General features: G+C 36.4%; 1 protein-coding gene and 1 pseudogene across 1 annotated transcript; one reads left to right on the top strand and one right to left on the bottom strand.

Moving 5' to 3' along the window:
* Window positions 1–28: 28 nt before the first annotated feature.
* LOC132545272 (BTB/POZ domain-containing protein 6-like) lies at window positions 29–6767 on the top strand. Its single transcript, XM_060208950.1, has 4 exons — window positions 29–64; window positions 2294–2556; window positions 3105–3477; window positions 6117–6767. The coding sequence occupies exons 1-4, from the start codon at window positions 29–31 to the stop codon at window positions 6765–6767; spliced, it is 1323 nt and encodes a 440-aa protein (XP_060064933.1).
* A 71-nt stretch (window positions 6768–6838) lies between these two features.
* LOC132545283 (BTB/POZ domain-containing protein 6-like) lies at window positions 6839–14247 on the bottom strand (annotated as a pseudogene).
* Between the last annotated feature and the right edge of the window lie 955 nt (window positions 14248–15202).

The raw sequence follows: 15202 nt of genomic DNA on the forward strand, positions 1-15202 counted from the left end.
GATTTCCGAGTGTATTCATACATTCAACATGGCGTCGGGAATGGATCTCCTTCCGTCACAGAAGGTAAGCTGTTTCAATTAGATCGTATAATTACAATGTTAAAATATTCAATTGATCTGATATCATTAAAAGGGCCATTCACATAAGATTTCACAAGAACTACCCAAGTCCTGTTATGACATAGAGCAGGTTACAATTATTCATAACGTATATTACTGTATAGCCTAATTGAGTCGTTTTGTCCCACAGACATTTACTTGGTGAATTATATCTACTCAAGGACCCTCAAAGTATTGATATTTTGTCTAATCTTAAATTATATTAACGTATTAGGTCGTTTTATCTGTTTAAAAATTGTGTTGTAATGGACACCGATAGGTTGTTGCATAATCTTCAGGCCAGTAAAAAAAGTCTGACACATATACGTATTCATGTCACGTCACTCACATACACGCACTCGAATCTTTTCAGAAAATAACGACACGATACACATATGTTTTCCTGGAATATACTATTTTCGCTTTCTCAATTACCTTAAATTAGCAATTTATATATCTCAGACAATAAAGATTAGTTTACATTTTTTTAAGAACTTGACAAGTATGACAAAGATGATATTTAAAAAAGTATAAAAAAGAATAAAACGATTTTCGTACGAATCCTATTTAAATCAGTTACATTAAGAGTGACGAATCGAACCGAATGGATGTGCTTACTTAGTTTAAGTTCATTTTTCCAAAGGATGTTACGACAGAGTTGAACTTATTTCACTAATGTTTACACCGGATTTCCTCTCTAAATGAAACCGCACTTTTAAAAATCATCTACACTGTCCTTTGATCATTATATTTGTTTGTAAGTAAATATAAGTTTATCAATGAGTTCTTATAATCCCCTTTCTTTCACTTGATATTACAAACCTTCAACTCTATCATACATGCAAAATGGTAGAATGTGCATTTCAGATGTTTTTGACAACGATTTAAGATGATGGTGACGCTGATACACATGCATATAACACGAATGTTGCTAATGGCACCATACCTCATACACATCACCGGAATGAAAGAGTCTTTCGAATTTTATCTCAATTAGATACACGTAAGTGTATTATTGCAAGTGTACCATTATTTAATATTCTCTTTGAAAGTTTCAATAACGTAATTTCCAAAATAGAGTTATTTTTGTTTTCATAAATAAGACACCGCGACGTGACATTAGCATATACTAAAATTGCGTAGGTATAATAGGAACACCACATACATTCTAACACACACCGACTGATGGTGAATTAATGTATATATTGCAACGTAATAGGGTCTTTTGAAAACAATCTCACTTGTCGTCTAAGTGAAAAATCTTATTTCTTGTATAGAACTGCAGCGTTGTGTGTGCATGTACATAATATTATTCATAATAATGACCTTCACGGTTGACAAAATCATGAGAGAAGTGTACCTTTATACCACATCATACCAACGTGTTACGACCTTACCGTCTTTTCATTATTTTAGGATTGATGTGCTAGGTATCGATTTTTAGTTGGTAAGACAAACAAAAACATGTAACATTATCCTAGGAGGTACATATGCACTGCGATGTATTTTCACTGAAAAATCGTTCATTTGAAGTCAAAACGACATGATATTATGCCCCAACCCCAACTTTGACATATGCATGTTGATTCAAAGAAAAGCCATTTCAAACCACCATGACGTCATTGCGATCAGTTTTATTCGACGGTAGGTACTTCAGTATATTGGTAAAATTCTACATCGGTCTGTCAAGTGCAGTCGAGGGTTCAGATATCCCTATCCACGGAATAAAACTTTGATTTTTTTTCAGAAACTTGAAAAACAATCGCAATGTAAATTGTGAAACCTGGTGATCGCGACATTAATTGTGTATGAATTGTGTTGGTATTGATAACGTTATCAATTTGTGACGTGTCTTCACTACGTAAACTGATGACGCTATCAAATTGTAGGTAGCGTCATACCACGGGTTAGTGAGTTACCTAGAATAAAACATATTTATATTTTCCTTATCTAATATTGGAATGTGCATGTGCGGTATGGGAGAAAATACGATGTTTTGCGTTATTTAAAATATAATTCCTGTTATTATCATCATCGCCGAAAAACAGCAAGAAAATACCAACATGTCAGCATAAAAAATAATACGAACTCAAATTCAATAAAACTAAAGGAAAATATGAACAAAACTAGCTTGATACAAAGAGTGTATTACTACGATCATAATCTACAAAGGATCTTTGTTGAATATCTACAGAAAAACATTATGCCTGAATCAACCCCTGTAGACTGGCAATGTGGCAAGCCACTTATTGACTGTTTACAACACATTTGTTCTTCCGGAACAGCCAGTGACGTCACATTCATTGTTGGAGAGGACGAGAAAAAGATTTCCGCCCATAAACTTATCTTAATAAGTAGAAGTCCTGTATTCTACGCTATGTTTGAGGGAGCTCTGCCGGAAAAGGGAGATGTTGTTATACCGGATATTCAAGATACTATTTTCAAAACCTTCTTAGGGTAATGTATGATACCAGTTACGTTTTATCTTGAAGGGAATGCTTCTCTATTTCCATGACGTGTAAATATATATTGAAATCAGATGGTGTTATCAACTAGTTGTTTGGCACAATACGGCATAGGAAATATGTCCTTTGTAATGATTCAATTGCGACTTAAAAACACCGAAGGTTTCGAAAAACGAGTTGATGCTATCCACAAACGACATACTCGCAATAGGGAAACGAAACTGACTTTATCCTCGCCATCCTGTCATCAACTAGACTGTTACATTTTATTTCCGGTCGATGGTACCACCTCTGTTGCCATAAAACGTGGATAAAAAAAAACTGTTGATGAACAAACATATAATACGATGAATATTATTAGGACGTCATTTCCGGTAATGAAATATTATATCGACTTATCTGACCTCTGACTGTTATGCCTGATATTGTTCTAATTCAGCTTCTCATGTTCATTGAGGATGCTTAATAGATGCTACCTGATGCAGGTGAAGGTGCAAACTCTTATCTAATACCACCTTGATTGTTTTCCTCTTTATGCAGGTATCTGTACACCGACAGAATCAATCTCACTGTAGAAAATGTGGTCCCTGTGTTAAGCGTCGCCATGAAGTATTGCGTTGATATCCTGATCTCTGTTTGTGAGGATTTTCTAGTACACAATCTGTCTGTAGACAATGTATGTACATTTCTGGAGGAGGCACACGTCTTCCATATAGATAAGCTTACAACAGATTGTCTCCAGCTGATTAAAGGATCAGCACCTGCAAGTTTGCGAGCCAAATCCTTCACTACCCTTTGTCCTTCCTGCATGAGCAGTATTGTAAATGCAGACGACCTCGACGCAGAGGAAAGTGACGTGTATCTAGCCATCACCAAGTGGGCAGAAGCAGAATGCTTCCGGAAAAATATTGAGGTAAGTGCAAGAGGTTAAATAAGATTTTTGTCAGAAGTAGAAAATATCTTAGTTGGTGGTTATTTTTTGTTATTACGGATACACGGTGAAGACATTGTGAAAATAATCTGATTGTAATATAGCTTCCTCAGATTAATATATATATTTGTTATAGAAATATAGGAAGACAAGCAATACTCATAGGAAGATGGTATCGTATAATCGTGTTTTTTATTGGTGTTATTTTCACGATATTCATTTTCAAAGAGAAAAACAAAATTGTTAGGATATCAAGTTTATGATCGCTGATACGTTAGACAAACATCGTTACAATTTAATTAGATCTGAATACTGTTTATGCATATCAATAGCAGTATTCTGTACCATATAACAATACGTAAATATACTGTACCAATCGTAACTGCCGTAATATCCTTTTAGAAAATAACCGGATACCGGCTATTACATGAAAAATTGCATCCTGAAGCCTGGTGTAGATAACATTTTCCCCGGCAACATGATCAATTTTAACGATTTTGGAATGGATTAAAGTATTACGAAGAAAAATCGTAAAAATATAAGAATAGATATTTTGATATATTCTGTTCTTACTTTAATTAATTCAAGTCCTCGGTTGGTTCATGCAAATCACTATACTTTAAGCAGAGTTCTACCTTAGATTTCAGCCAAATAGCACATCTCTCAGTGAATGACCTTCTGTAGGTCAAGCTGATACACACAGGATAAACATTAAGCTATTTTCCAAATTATCAAGCAGATTAACCTTTGCCTCCAACCTCACACGTTGAAATCCCATTACGTCAGCAGAAACCACCTGACCATATTTGGGATGCAAGAGGTCGGAACATCGTGGAACTGACCACTGGTCAATCAATCCTATTTTTATGACCTAGACTGCTAGAACCTAGCCACGTGTTGAAGCAATGTCGTACGCAAAAACCACCTCACCAAAATTTTAAAGCAGTAGATAGTGATGTACCTGAGGACTGGGCATTGGTCAACCCCAAATCTTTCTCTTTATTAGTAAAATGAAGGAATGCCCTCAGTTTGGCTATTAATGTTCTGTCGGTCAGCCAAAATTCCAGTTAGTAGCTGACTGACAAAGAGACTGTTACTTGTTTTTAAAGGTAAGAACTCTCTGAATCTTTGGTGAATAAGTATTTTGTAAGTCTTATATCAGACTACTTTATGTTGTAAAATATCAATATCAATTGTATTGAAGTGTTAAGCAATAGTTCTCAACGTTTCTGCTAGTTATGTTATTTATAAGCATTGTGCTCTAATTTGTAATATTTATAACAGTTGTAATAAGCGCCATGTAGATATTTACAATGTTTATAATACTTATGAATGTTGTTCAAAACAGAATGTTTATATCATATAAGCGTTATTGGTTTTTATTATATGAATGTTGTATGTTCATACTGCGTTAATAAAAGTTAGTAGCTGATTGACAAAGGGGTTGTTACTTGTTTTTAAAAGTACATAGTACCCGAGAGGGAAGCAACTTTCGTTTCGAGTTTGTTAAGTTTACACAAAGTTACGTTATGAAAGTCTCAAAGATAGATCAGATATAAGTTTTATAAATTTGGGTGTGAAATGGAGAGTTCTGAAACATTACACAAGTTTTAGTGAAAAATCTATAATTAAAGAGTACCGCAATTAAGAAAATCGTTTGATTCCGAATAAACCGATTAATTTAGTAGTTATGGCGTTAAATTATACATACAAAGCAATCTGGATTATGAAAGATTTAAGAGCAAAATCAGCCTAGAAATAAGTAAAAGTATTGCAATATAGACATACTACAAACATTTCAATGGCGATGTATATATGCCACTGATAAACCATTTGGATATGTTTGGTACAAGTGTTAAAATGGCTTCGTTTGTGCGTCCATTCGTGATGTAATTGTCAGTCTACAACTGTAAACCTGTTTAACTTTGTTGCTTTTTGTCTTTCATTGTTTTGTCGCCATTAAGCTATTGATTTGTATTATCCTTGTGCCTGTCCTCCTGTCTATCCACTTTTGTTTTCGGGAAAAAAGAATTCCGGACTTGTTGGGCGATCATAGACGCGTTTGGTTCTCACGTTGCTTACCGGGCAGGGAGGCGTCATTACAGTGATGGCTAACAATAGATGTCACTCTTAATATCTAGTTTTAGTTTCAATTATTCATACACAATATCAAATCGACTTCGAAACTGAATCCAGTGCTTTTTGCTAGATAGATGCAATATGTTACAAGATATTTTAATGTCCTGCTGAATCTGAAGATCATATTTCAAAATGTAATGTCTCTAAAAATGTTCACTATGGAGACAAAAATAAAGATAGATATGAGTGCACACTCCTACATTAAAGTTAATCTGCTTCCTTTCATGAATGTACTTCTTAATTCTCGGATTGACCAAGAAGGAAATGGTAATACTTCCGTAACACTGTCTTATTGCTTTTGTAGTTGTTGTCAAGAATCTCCTTGTAAATATTATTTGTATTGATGATATTTTGCCTTAGATTCATCGAATTTGTATTCGACTTATGATGATGTTGACACACCTGTATTTTTCTCTGTTGTTCCTGGTCTATCTGAATTCAGTTATAACACCGGACCACGTTTTGTTGAACATTTGGTACAGGTGACGAGTGAAAATAGACGTGAGGTACTTGGGAACATGCTGTTTCTCGCAAGGTTCAACACGATGGATTTGAATTTCCTTCTGCAGCGAGTGTTTCTTGATAACATTCTGACATCGGATCTTGCAGTTAAAGTTGTTAACTATCAAATGCATCAGGTAAAATCAGGCCTGACTGACTGCCGACGGAGACGACAGACAAAAACAAAAGCCAGGCGATACTCTGAGATTTTGAGGAAACATTATACACAAGGTTATACCACAGAAAAAGTTTCATTTCAAATCTCTGGCAGAGCAGTGTTACACGGATTCGGATCTTTCTTTACATGTGAAGAACCAAGCACTTCTGATGTAGAGATATATAAAGGTGAACGTCGTATACATGTTGAAAGACATTTGTCACTGGTAAAAGAGACCGAAGAACTTGGGGAAGTCATTTTGGGTAAACCTATATTTCTGACAGCAGGAACTCAATACAGTGTGATCGAGAAACCATCAGCGGAAAAAAAGTACTCATTCCGTAGGTCAACAGATGAGGTTGTCTTTCGTAGTGGATCAGTCACTTTCAAGAGAGAAAATGAAGGTAATAAAGGTGGGAACATTCCCTACATAATTCTGACGAAAGTGAACGATTATGGACAGAAAAATATTTAAAAACATTTGTTGCATTTTTGAGATATAAATTTTAACCCATCTCTGACACAATTGTGTACTAATTATTTGTCCTAATCGAACACCATTACTCGAACTTTAGTAGACACGGAATGTTGCTTGTCAATTAAAATGACCTGGCCTACATTCTCAACTTTGACCTACGTTAAAGAAATAAAGCTTGTTCTTATCCAATCTCTTATATTCCTAATCATGGGAACATCGTACCTGGGATAAAAGTTCACTTTTGTGTGTCGCGTAGAAAATTAGGTCACTGAAATGCCTTATGATTATAACAGATAAAATGTCCAAAATATATCGCCTTTAAAACATTGTGTTACTCAATGAAGGCTCATGTTACATTAGTTAATACCATTCCAATATCATTATGACTCACAACATTATACATATTCTGTGATTATATCAGAGAAAGAACTGTAATCGTTATTTCAATAAATCTTTTCAGTAAATACTTTGTGTTTTGTGATCATGTCGTATAGATTATTTTAATTGTTTCAGTAAACTAGTCGCAATCAAAAATCTTATACTATTTCGTTTATTATTTCATGTTACCAACGAAACGACTCTTGCAAAAGTCAGATACATTTCATTATAATTGAACTTATTCTTCTATATGAGATTATTGACACGACACGTTAAACGTTTAATCGTCTATCAAATGGAATCAATTTAAGATCTTTTTGCATGATCAATTAATTTTTTTTTTCATAAAATACAGAAATCAGGAATAGTTTTGCAATATGCCGAAGTGTTTTTACGTAAACAAAATACGTCAAAAGAAAAGTAAATCGTAGAAATAATCGAATCGCTGATTAACAACTTCCTTGTTGAGTTTGATGGTAAGATCTTCCCAAGGATTAATTGCAAAGTTATAGAATATACCTGTGACCGAAGCATGGCTGACTTGTTAATGTTTTCAAATGCTGAATTTAGCATAACAGATCACATAGACAATGCAAATTCCGCCCAATTTCATTCTGATGTATTGACGGAATTTGTCCTTAAATAACAAGTTGGTTGAAAACCTCTGTCGTACATAACCATAAGCATTTGAAATCGAAAACAGAAAATCAGCCGCTTATCTCGATCTTTTCCTACGACGGAATCAACAGGGACATTTTCTAACTAAGCAGGAAAATAAGCCTGATGAATAAATTTCCTTACTCTCAGTTTTCAGTTTCTAGAAAACTTTCACAACCTGAATTTTGTGATGACGACTTGTCGGAGTTGGATCTATATTCATCGTTAGTTCTCCCTCCAAATTAATCTTCTTATTTGTTAAGATACCAGTTGCCAAATAACACAAAACGAATTAGGCGCATACCGAATGACCAGCTTAGACATAATCATGATTATATGTCTTCTGTAGGAAGATACATAAAGTCTTATGTAGGAAGATATCTAAAGTCTTCTGTAGGCAGATACATACAATCTTCTGTAGGAAGATACATAAAGTCTTATGTAGGAAGATATCTAAAGTCTTCTGTAGGCAGATACATACTGTAGGAAGATATATAAAATCTAAAGTCTTCTGTCTGTAGGAAGATACATAAAGTCTTATGTAGGAAGATATCTAAAGTCTTCTGTAGGCAGATACATACAATCTTCTGTAGGAAGATACATAAAGTCTGTAGGAAGATATCTAAAGTCTTCTGTAGGCAGATACATACAATCTTCTGTAGGGAGATACATAAAGTCTTATGTAGGCAGACACATAATCAGTTTCAACTTACTTGGCTGAACATATTTTGATCTGAAAATTTTAAAAAGAATAAATATATCATCTGCACAATTTTCTTCAAGCAGAAACCACATGAGGATATATCAATAACGTATTTGATATAAGAAATATCACAGTTACGTACAAAATAGTTTTTTATTTAGCAATGATGTCATAGTTAATCACCATGCAGCTGATACTGAAAATAGATAAATAAATAAACATGTTTCATTTTAGACATTGAGCCCTATAAACTGCAGTAGACTTACACTGATATTTATTTTGTGACGTATCCCACACGAGAAAATAGCAACTCAGTGATAAACACAATATCTTTATCGGATTATACGCAATACAGGCCAATGGAGAGGAAAGGGCGGGTCCGTAGCTCAGGACCAGATAATTCATCGACAACCAGGGCATACAAATCGGAACAAAGGAGGCAGGATAGCCTCTATGATATTTTGTGGTAGGGTAGAGGATGGTTTTAGGGGAATCCTGATGGCAGGGCATAGTGTTTTGTCTGGTTGTTTATGACTCCGAGGTCGTGCTTCCATAAATGTAGAACAAACACATAAATCATCTCGTAGTGAAGGTAAAGTGAAATCACTAACTTTGAAAGTTTACAACTCCTTCAGGGTGAAACGGGCATCTCAACATGTGAGGGAAGAGTATTGAGCTGTCTAACACAAGGCTTAAATCCCCTATGTCACCCTAAAGAGGGTGTATGTATTATGTGTTTGTGTCGTATGAACAGCGAGGAGGCCCGCGCCACAGATGCTTCAAGCATTGTAATTTAATCTTACACAAAGTATAATTCTAGTGAACATGTCAATAAAACGTCGAATAAAATCGTAGTCTTGATAAAATTTATATTTATATATATATATTAATTATTATAAGTTGTTGGTTATGATGAGTTTCCATCTTTGATTACAAAGGATTTTCATATTTGAGGATAACACAAGATTTCATTGGCAGACGAAGAGGTGTATGTGTATGAGTTCATAAAAGTAGGTCAATTTCCGAATGACGTCAGTGATGTCACTGAAATTGTTTTAAGAACATGCAAATAACAGGTGTAGCTTGTCTCAACCCTGTCCAGGATGAGAGGCAGATAAATCTCAAATCGGGGAAATCAGGGATTTACTGATCCAGGGTAAGAGACAGATAACTCTCACACCGGTGAAAAGCCGTGGATTTCCCTGTCCAGGGTAACAGACAAGGACATCTCACACTTGTAAAGATCATGGATTAATATGTCCATGGTGGGAGACAGAGAAATTTCAAACCGGGGGAAAATCGTATATTCATTTGTCCGGGGAAAGAGACACGGAAATCTCACACCTGGGAAAGCAGTGGATTTACCTATACAGGGTAAGAGACAGATAAATATCGCATCGGGGAAAAACCGTGGATTATTTGTCCAGGGTAAGAGACAAGGAAATCTCACAGATGAGGAAGCCGTGGGTTTACCTGTACAGGGTAAGAGACAAGGAAATTTCAAACCGGTAAAAACCGTGTATTTAACTGTCCAGGATGAGAGGCAGATAAATCTCAAATCAGGGAAACCGGGGATTTACCTGTCCAGGGTAAGAGTCAAGGACATCTCACAATGGTAAAAACCTTGGATTAACCTGTCCAGGGTAAGAGTTAGGGAAATCTCAAACCGGGGAAAAATCGCGGATTTACTTGTTCATCGTAAGGGTCAAGAAAATCTCCAACCGGGGATAACCGTGGATTAACCTGTCCTGGGTTTGAGAATCTCAAGCCGAGGGAAGCCGTAGATTATTCTTTCAAAGGTAAGAGACAAGCTTCGCGAAAACCGTTGATTTACCTGTCCAGGGTAAGAAATCTGACACCGGGAAACCGTGGAATTACCTGCCAAAGGTTAGCAACAAGGAAATTTGACACCGGGAAACCGTGGATTTTCTTGCCAAGGGAAAGAGACAAGGAAATCTGCCACCGGAAAACCGTGGATTTACCTGCAAAGGGTAAGAAACAATGAAATGTAACACCGGGAAATCGTTGATTTACCTGCTAAGGGTAAGAAACAAGGAAATCTGCCACCCACCAGGAAACCGTTGATTTACCTGCAAAGGGTACGAGACAAGGAAATCTCACGCCGTGGGAAGCCGTAAATTAACCTTTCAAAGGTAAGAGACAAACACATTTCACATCGCGAAAACCGTTGATTTACCTGCCAAGGGTACGAGACAAGGAAATCTGCCACCGGAAAACCGTGGATTTACCTGCCAAGGGTAAGGAACAAAGAAATCTGACACCGGGAAACCTTTGATTTACCTGCCAAGGGTACGAGACAAGGAAATCTCACGCCGAGGGAAGCCGTAGATTAACCTGCCAAAGGTAAGAGACAAGCACATTTCACATCGCGAAAACCGTGGATTTACCTGTCCAGGGAAAGAGACAAGGAAATCTGACACCGGGAAACCGTGGATTTACTCGCCAAGGGAAAGAGACAAGGAAATCTGCCACCGGAAAACCGTGGATTTACCTGCAAAGGGTAAGAAACAATGAAATGTAAACCGGGAAATCGTTGATTTACCTGCTAAGGGTAAGAAACAAGGAAATCTGCCACCAACCAGGAAACCGTTGATTTACCTGCCAAGGGTACGAGACAAGGAAATCTCACGCCGAGGGAAGCCGTAAATTAACCTTTCAAAGGTAAGAGACAAGCACATTTCACATCGCGAGAACCGTTGATTTACCTGTCCAGGGAAAGAAATAAGGAAATCTGCCACCGGAAAACCGTGGATTTACCTGCAAAGGATAAGAAACAATGAAATTTAACACCGGGAAATCGTTGATTTACCTACTAAGGGTAAGAAACAAGGAAAAATCTGCCACCCACCGGGAAACCTTGGATTTACCTGCCAAAGGTAAGGAACAAAGAAATCTGACACCGGGAAACCGTTGATTTACCTGCCAAGGGTACGAGACAAGGAAATCTCACATCGGGATACCATTGATTTACTTGCTAAGGGAAAGAGACAATGAAATTTAACACCGGGAAATCGTTAATTTACCTGCCAAGGGTAAGAGTCAAGAAAATCTGCCACCAGCAAACCGTGGAATTACCTGCAAAGGATAAGAAACAATGAAATCTAACACCGGGAAATCGTTGATTTACCTGCTAAGGGTAAGAAACAAGGAAATCTGCCACCGGGAAACCTTGAATTTACCTGCAAAGGGAAAGAGGCAAAGAAATCTGACACCGGAAAATCGTGGATTTACCTGCCAAGGTTAAGAAACAATGAAATCTAACACCGGGAAATCGTTGATTTACCTGCTAATAAGAAACAAGGAAATCTGCGGGAAACCTTGAATTTACCTGCAAAGGGAAAGAGGCAAAGAAATCTGACACCGGAAAATCGTGGATTTACCTGCCAAGGTTAAGAAACAATGAAATCTAACACCGGGAAATCGTTGATTTACCTGCTAAGGGTAAGAAACAAGGAAATCTGCCACCGGGAAACCTTGAATTTACCTGCAAAGTGAAAGAGGCAAGGAAATCTGACACCGGAAAACCGTGGAATTACCTACCAAGGGTACGAGACAAGGAAATCTGCCACCGGGAAACCTTGAATTTACCTGCAAAGGGAAAGAGGCATCTTCAAAATAGTAAGCTTTTGTCGCATTTGCACTTTCTACTATCGTATAAGTTTTCCCAGTCAGTATCCTGATTGGCTGATCAAACAGTACATTTCCCATGTGAGGTGTGTCTCGCTGTGAAGCCCCCAATGTCTTGGTTGTTTCAAGTAGACAAACGTTTTATTCAAACACTTGTAAATTCACGGTACTTGGTTCGACAGACGTGTGGAATTATCCAAAACCAAGAAGATATACATCAGTTGATGATGTGAACGAAATACCGTCATCCTGAGCATTATTACACCATTGTCTGTGTAACACGGAACCTTTTCTATACACTCTATGTGAATAAAAAGTGCCTGTCCGTTTCGTCGATTCCAACTTTGCCGATAACAAAGGACGTTTATGTCGTCTGTGATTTATAACATCAACTATGTCATCTGTCTTCAATATTCTGTCAGCACATATTTTGTTGAGAAGAAACTCTTCGTCAACATGGAGATATCGTACATTATACAAAGTTTCCCCGAGAACTTCCCTCTTCTGTTCTGGAGTTGCCTGAAACAAAACAAACGCGTAGTTATATTGAATGGTTACGAACAAGTTAAAAAAATAAGCTGAACCATATTGTTTGTCTCTCATATTTATTATAGAGGTACTCGTATTTTCATGTTTTTCGTGGTAAAACTTTTAAGGCGTAAATACAAATGCATCTATTAATTTCTGTAGGTTGTTTATAGAGCAGTTCTTGGTTTTGCGCTAAACCAATTTAAGTACGATAATATTTGCGATGAGTATTTATTCAAAATGACGTTTAAACAATAGAAATGTAATATAACTGGAAGGAAATACATTTTCATGAAAAAATACAGTGAGGAATGATAACAAACTTTTTTTCTTTGAATTAAATCGAACGAAATCGTACAGCAGCATTTTGGTGGAAACAAAATTCAAATGAAATTAAATTACCTCGATATTCTGTCTTGCACATTCAGACTCTGCCCATCTGACAACGTCTTCATAAACATCGTTTTCATGAAGATGGAAATTATCCGATTCGGTGATTCTGTTAACACAGCCAAGACATAGTTCAGTGAACGTCGGAGATTGAAGAGTAATCAGTGGGTTTACAGAAATCAACTCAAAGTACTTTGTTTTCAAGTCATCCATCATGAAGACATGCGCGTGTTCTATAAACATACAGGCATTATCAGCAGTTACGTGCTTTTCCAGGACTCTTCACAGAGGGAAACAAGGATGTCAACAGAATATTTCCTAGCAAGGTTCATTACAGCTACAGCGTTTTCCTTCGTCAATTCTATTTTATCTGTATATAGATACCTATTCAATGAAAAGAAGTATTTCAGAATATAGTTTAAAAACTCCCTCTTGGAATATAAAATTTCTGGATGTCGGTAACAACAATAATACCATGATACAAAGGTTCTTACCAATTTCAATGTCTACCCAAGTAATCTAACCCGAGACACCTCATAACATATGCTCAGTTAACCGAGCTTTCCGGAACGTTCTTTCCAGCCGAGCATTTACAAACGATCCTACTTCCTCTTGAGGAAAGAAATTAGCAACGAGTATGTCTAGAAGTGAAAGTAAAAGCTTGTCGAGCAATACTTGGTATTTTTGCTAATATTTCCTGTGTCATATATTAATTTCAATATCTTTGTTCGGAATTCAAACCCGTGAACTCCGGGTTTACTAGTCTTACGCATAAATGGTTTATCTGAAGAGATGTTTTGATGATACGGTTAGAATTAGATTTCAGATTTAAGCTTACATATCTTCCGTAAGAAAATCTAAATATGCAGATACATAAAGTCTTCCAAAGTCTTAGGCACCAGCTATTATGCTGTTAGCAGCCTTACAAACAAGGGCTTTATATTAAACACACCTCAAAAAGAAGAATTTATCTTCAGAAATATCCGGCATGGTTATCTCCCTTTTCTCATCCTGTGATCCCTGTAACATGGCGTAGAATATTGGGCTCCTGCTGTTGTGTTGTTTTCACCCACGAGAAATGTGACGTCACTGATTACACCTGACGTAAATACATGATCAAAACACTGACAGTGTTTTCCCAGTTTGTCTGCTTGCAGTGGAAGCGATCGCCATCATATCAGTGATACAGGTCGCAGAGCTATTAGCTAAACCAATGACACAAAAGAAGAAGCGTGAAGGAAAGGACGGAAGGAATAAACAACGCATAACTATTGTTCTCCTTGGTTTCCGCTTTGGGACCAATACGTTTTTGACGGCTATCTGTTACGAGCCATTCGTAATTTCCCTTAGGGAACCTCAAAATCATGACGTGTACTAAAAAAGATGAAATCATCAAAGTTAGGATTTGGGTGACACAACAATCGCCATTGTGATTTATATAAACACACTTTTGACACAAATTCATTTGAATTGATGCATATATAAAATCTGATAGTTGCCTTATCGTAGAAAGTTTTATTAGAAATTAACACTGGTTTGTTAAAATTGAAATTATTTCCTCTGATTAGTATTCCAAAATATTCCCTCCTACCTGCCTCAACAAACATTAAGCTGTGAGACTATCAATAATGTTTCTAAATTTGCTTGTTTCATGTTTGTGAAAAAGATAACTTACGCTTAATGCGGGATCTTACCGCTATCAGATGTAAATATCTACGAACCTGTTTATTGTTTGAATTTTGTTGTATTTGTCTTAAGCAATATCCTATTAATGCCCATTGAACACAAATAAATTAATATATATAAGTGTATATAATATTTCAACGTGTTGATACAGAAAATACTTATAAAATAGTTAAATACACACCATAAAAACCTAGTTTTGCTGCGCATCAGTATCCATTTAAACCGAAAGTGTAAGGTGACGAAAGCAAGGGCACATTTGGGAAATCATCACATCCAAATCTCACTAACAAGCTGTTAAAATTGAATACATTACAAAGTAAACAAGAATGAATTGAATACCCCTATCAACATTAAAAATTTCCGCATTTGAAAGTAGTGACCAACATCAGTAAGAAAAAGATAATATTGTTATATTATACAGCTCATGGTATTGTGATTTCGT

Source organism: Ylistrum balloti, unplaced genomic scaffold, assembly GCF_031769215.1.
Source record: "Ylistrum balloti isolate Yb309-2 unplaced genomic scaffold, AGI_CSIRO_Ybal_v1 Utg369594, whole genome shotgun sequence".
Classification (NCBI taxonomy): domain Eukaryota; kingdom Metazoa; phylum Mollusca; class Bivalvia; order Pectinida; family Pectinidae; genus Ylistrum; species Ylistrum balloti.

Excerpts from the sequence above, each read along its gene's own strand:
- LOC132545272 (XM_060208950.1), top strand. The coding sequence starts at position 29 with ATGGCGTCGGGAATGGATCTCCTTCCGTCACAGAAG. Across the intron at positions 65-2,293 it reads ATCTCCTTCCGTCACAGAAG|AAAAACATTATGCCTGAATC; the intron begins GTAAGCTGTTTC and ends GAATATCTACAG. Across the intron at positions 2,557-3,104 it reads ATTTTCAAAACCTTCTTAGG|GTATCTGTACACCGACAGAA; the intron begins GTAATGTATGAT and ends CTCTTTATGCAG.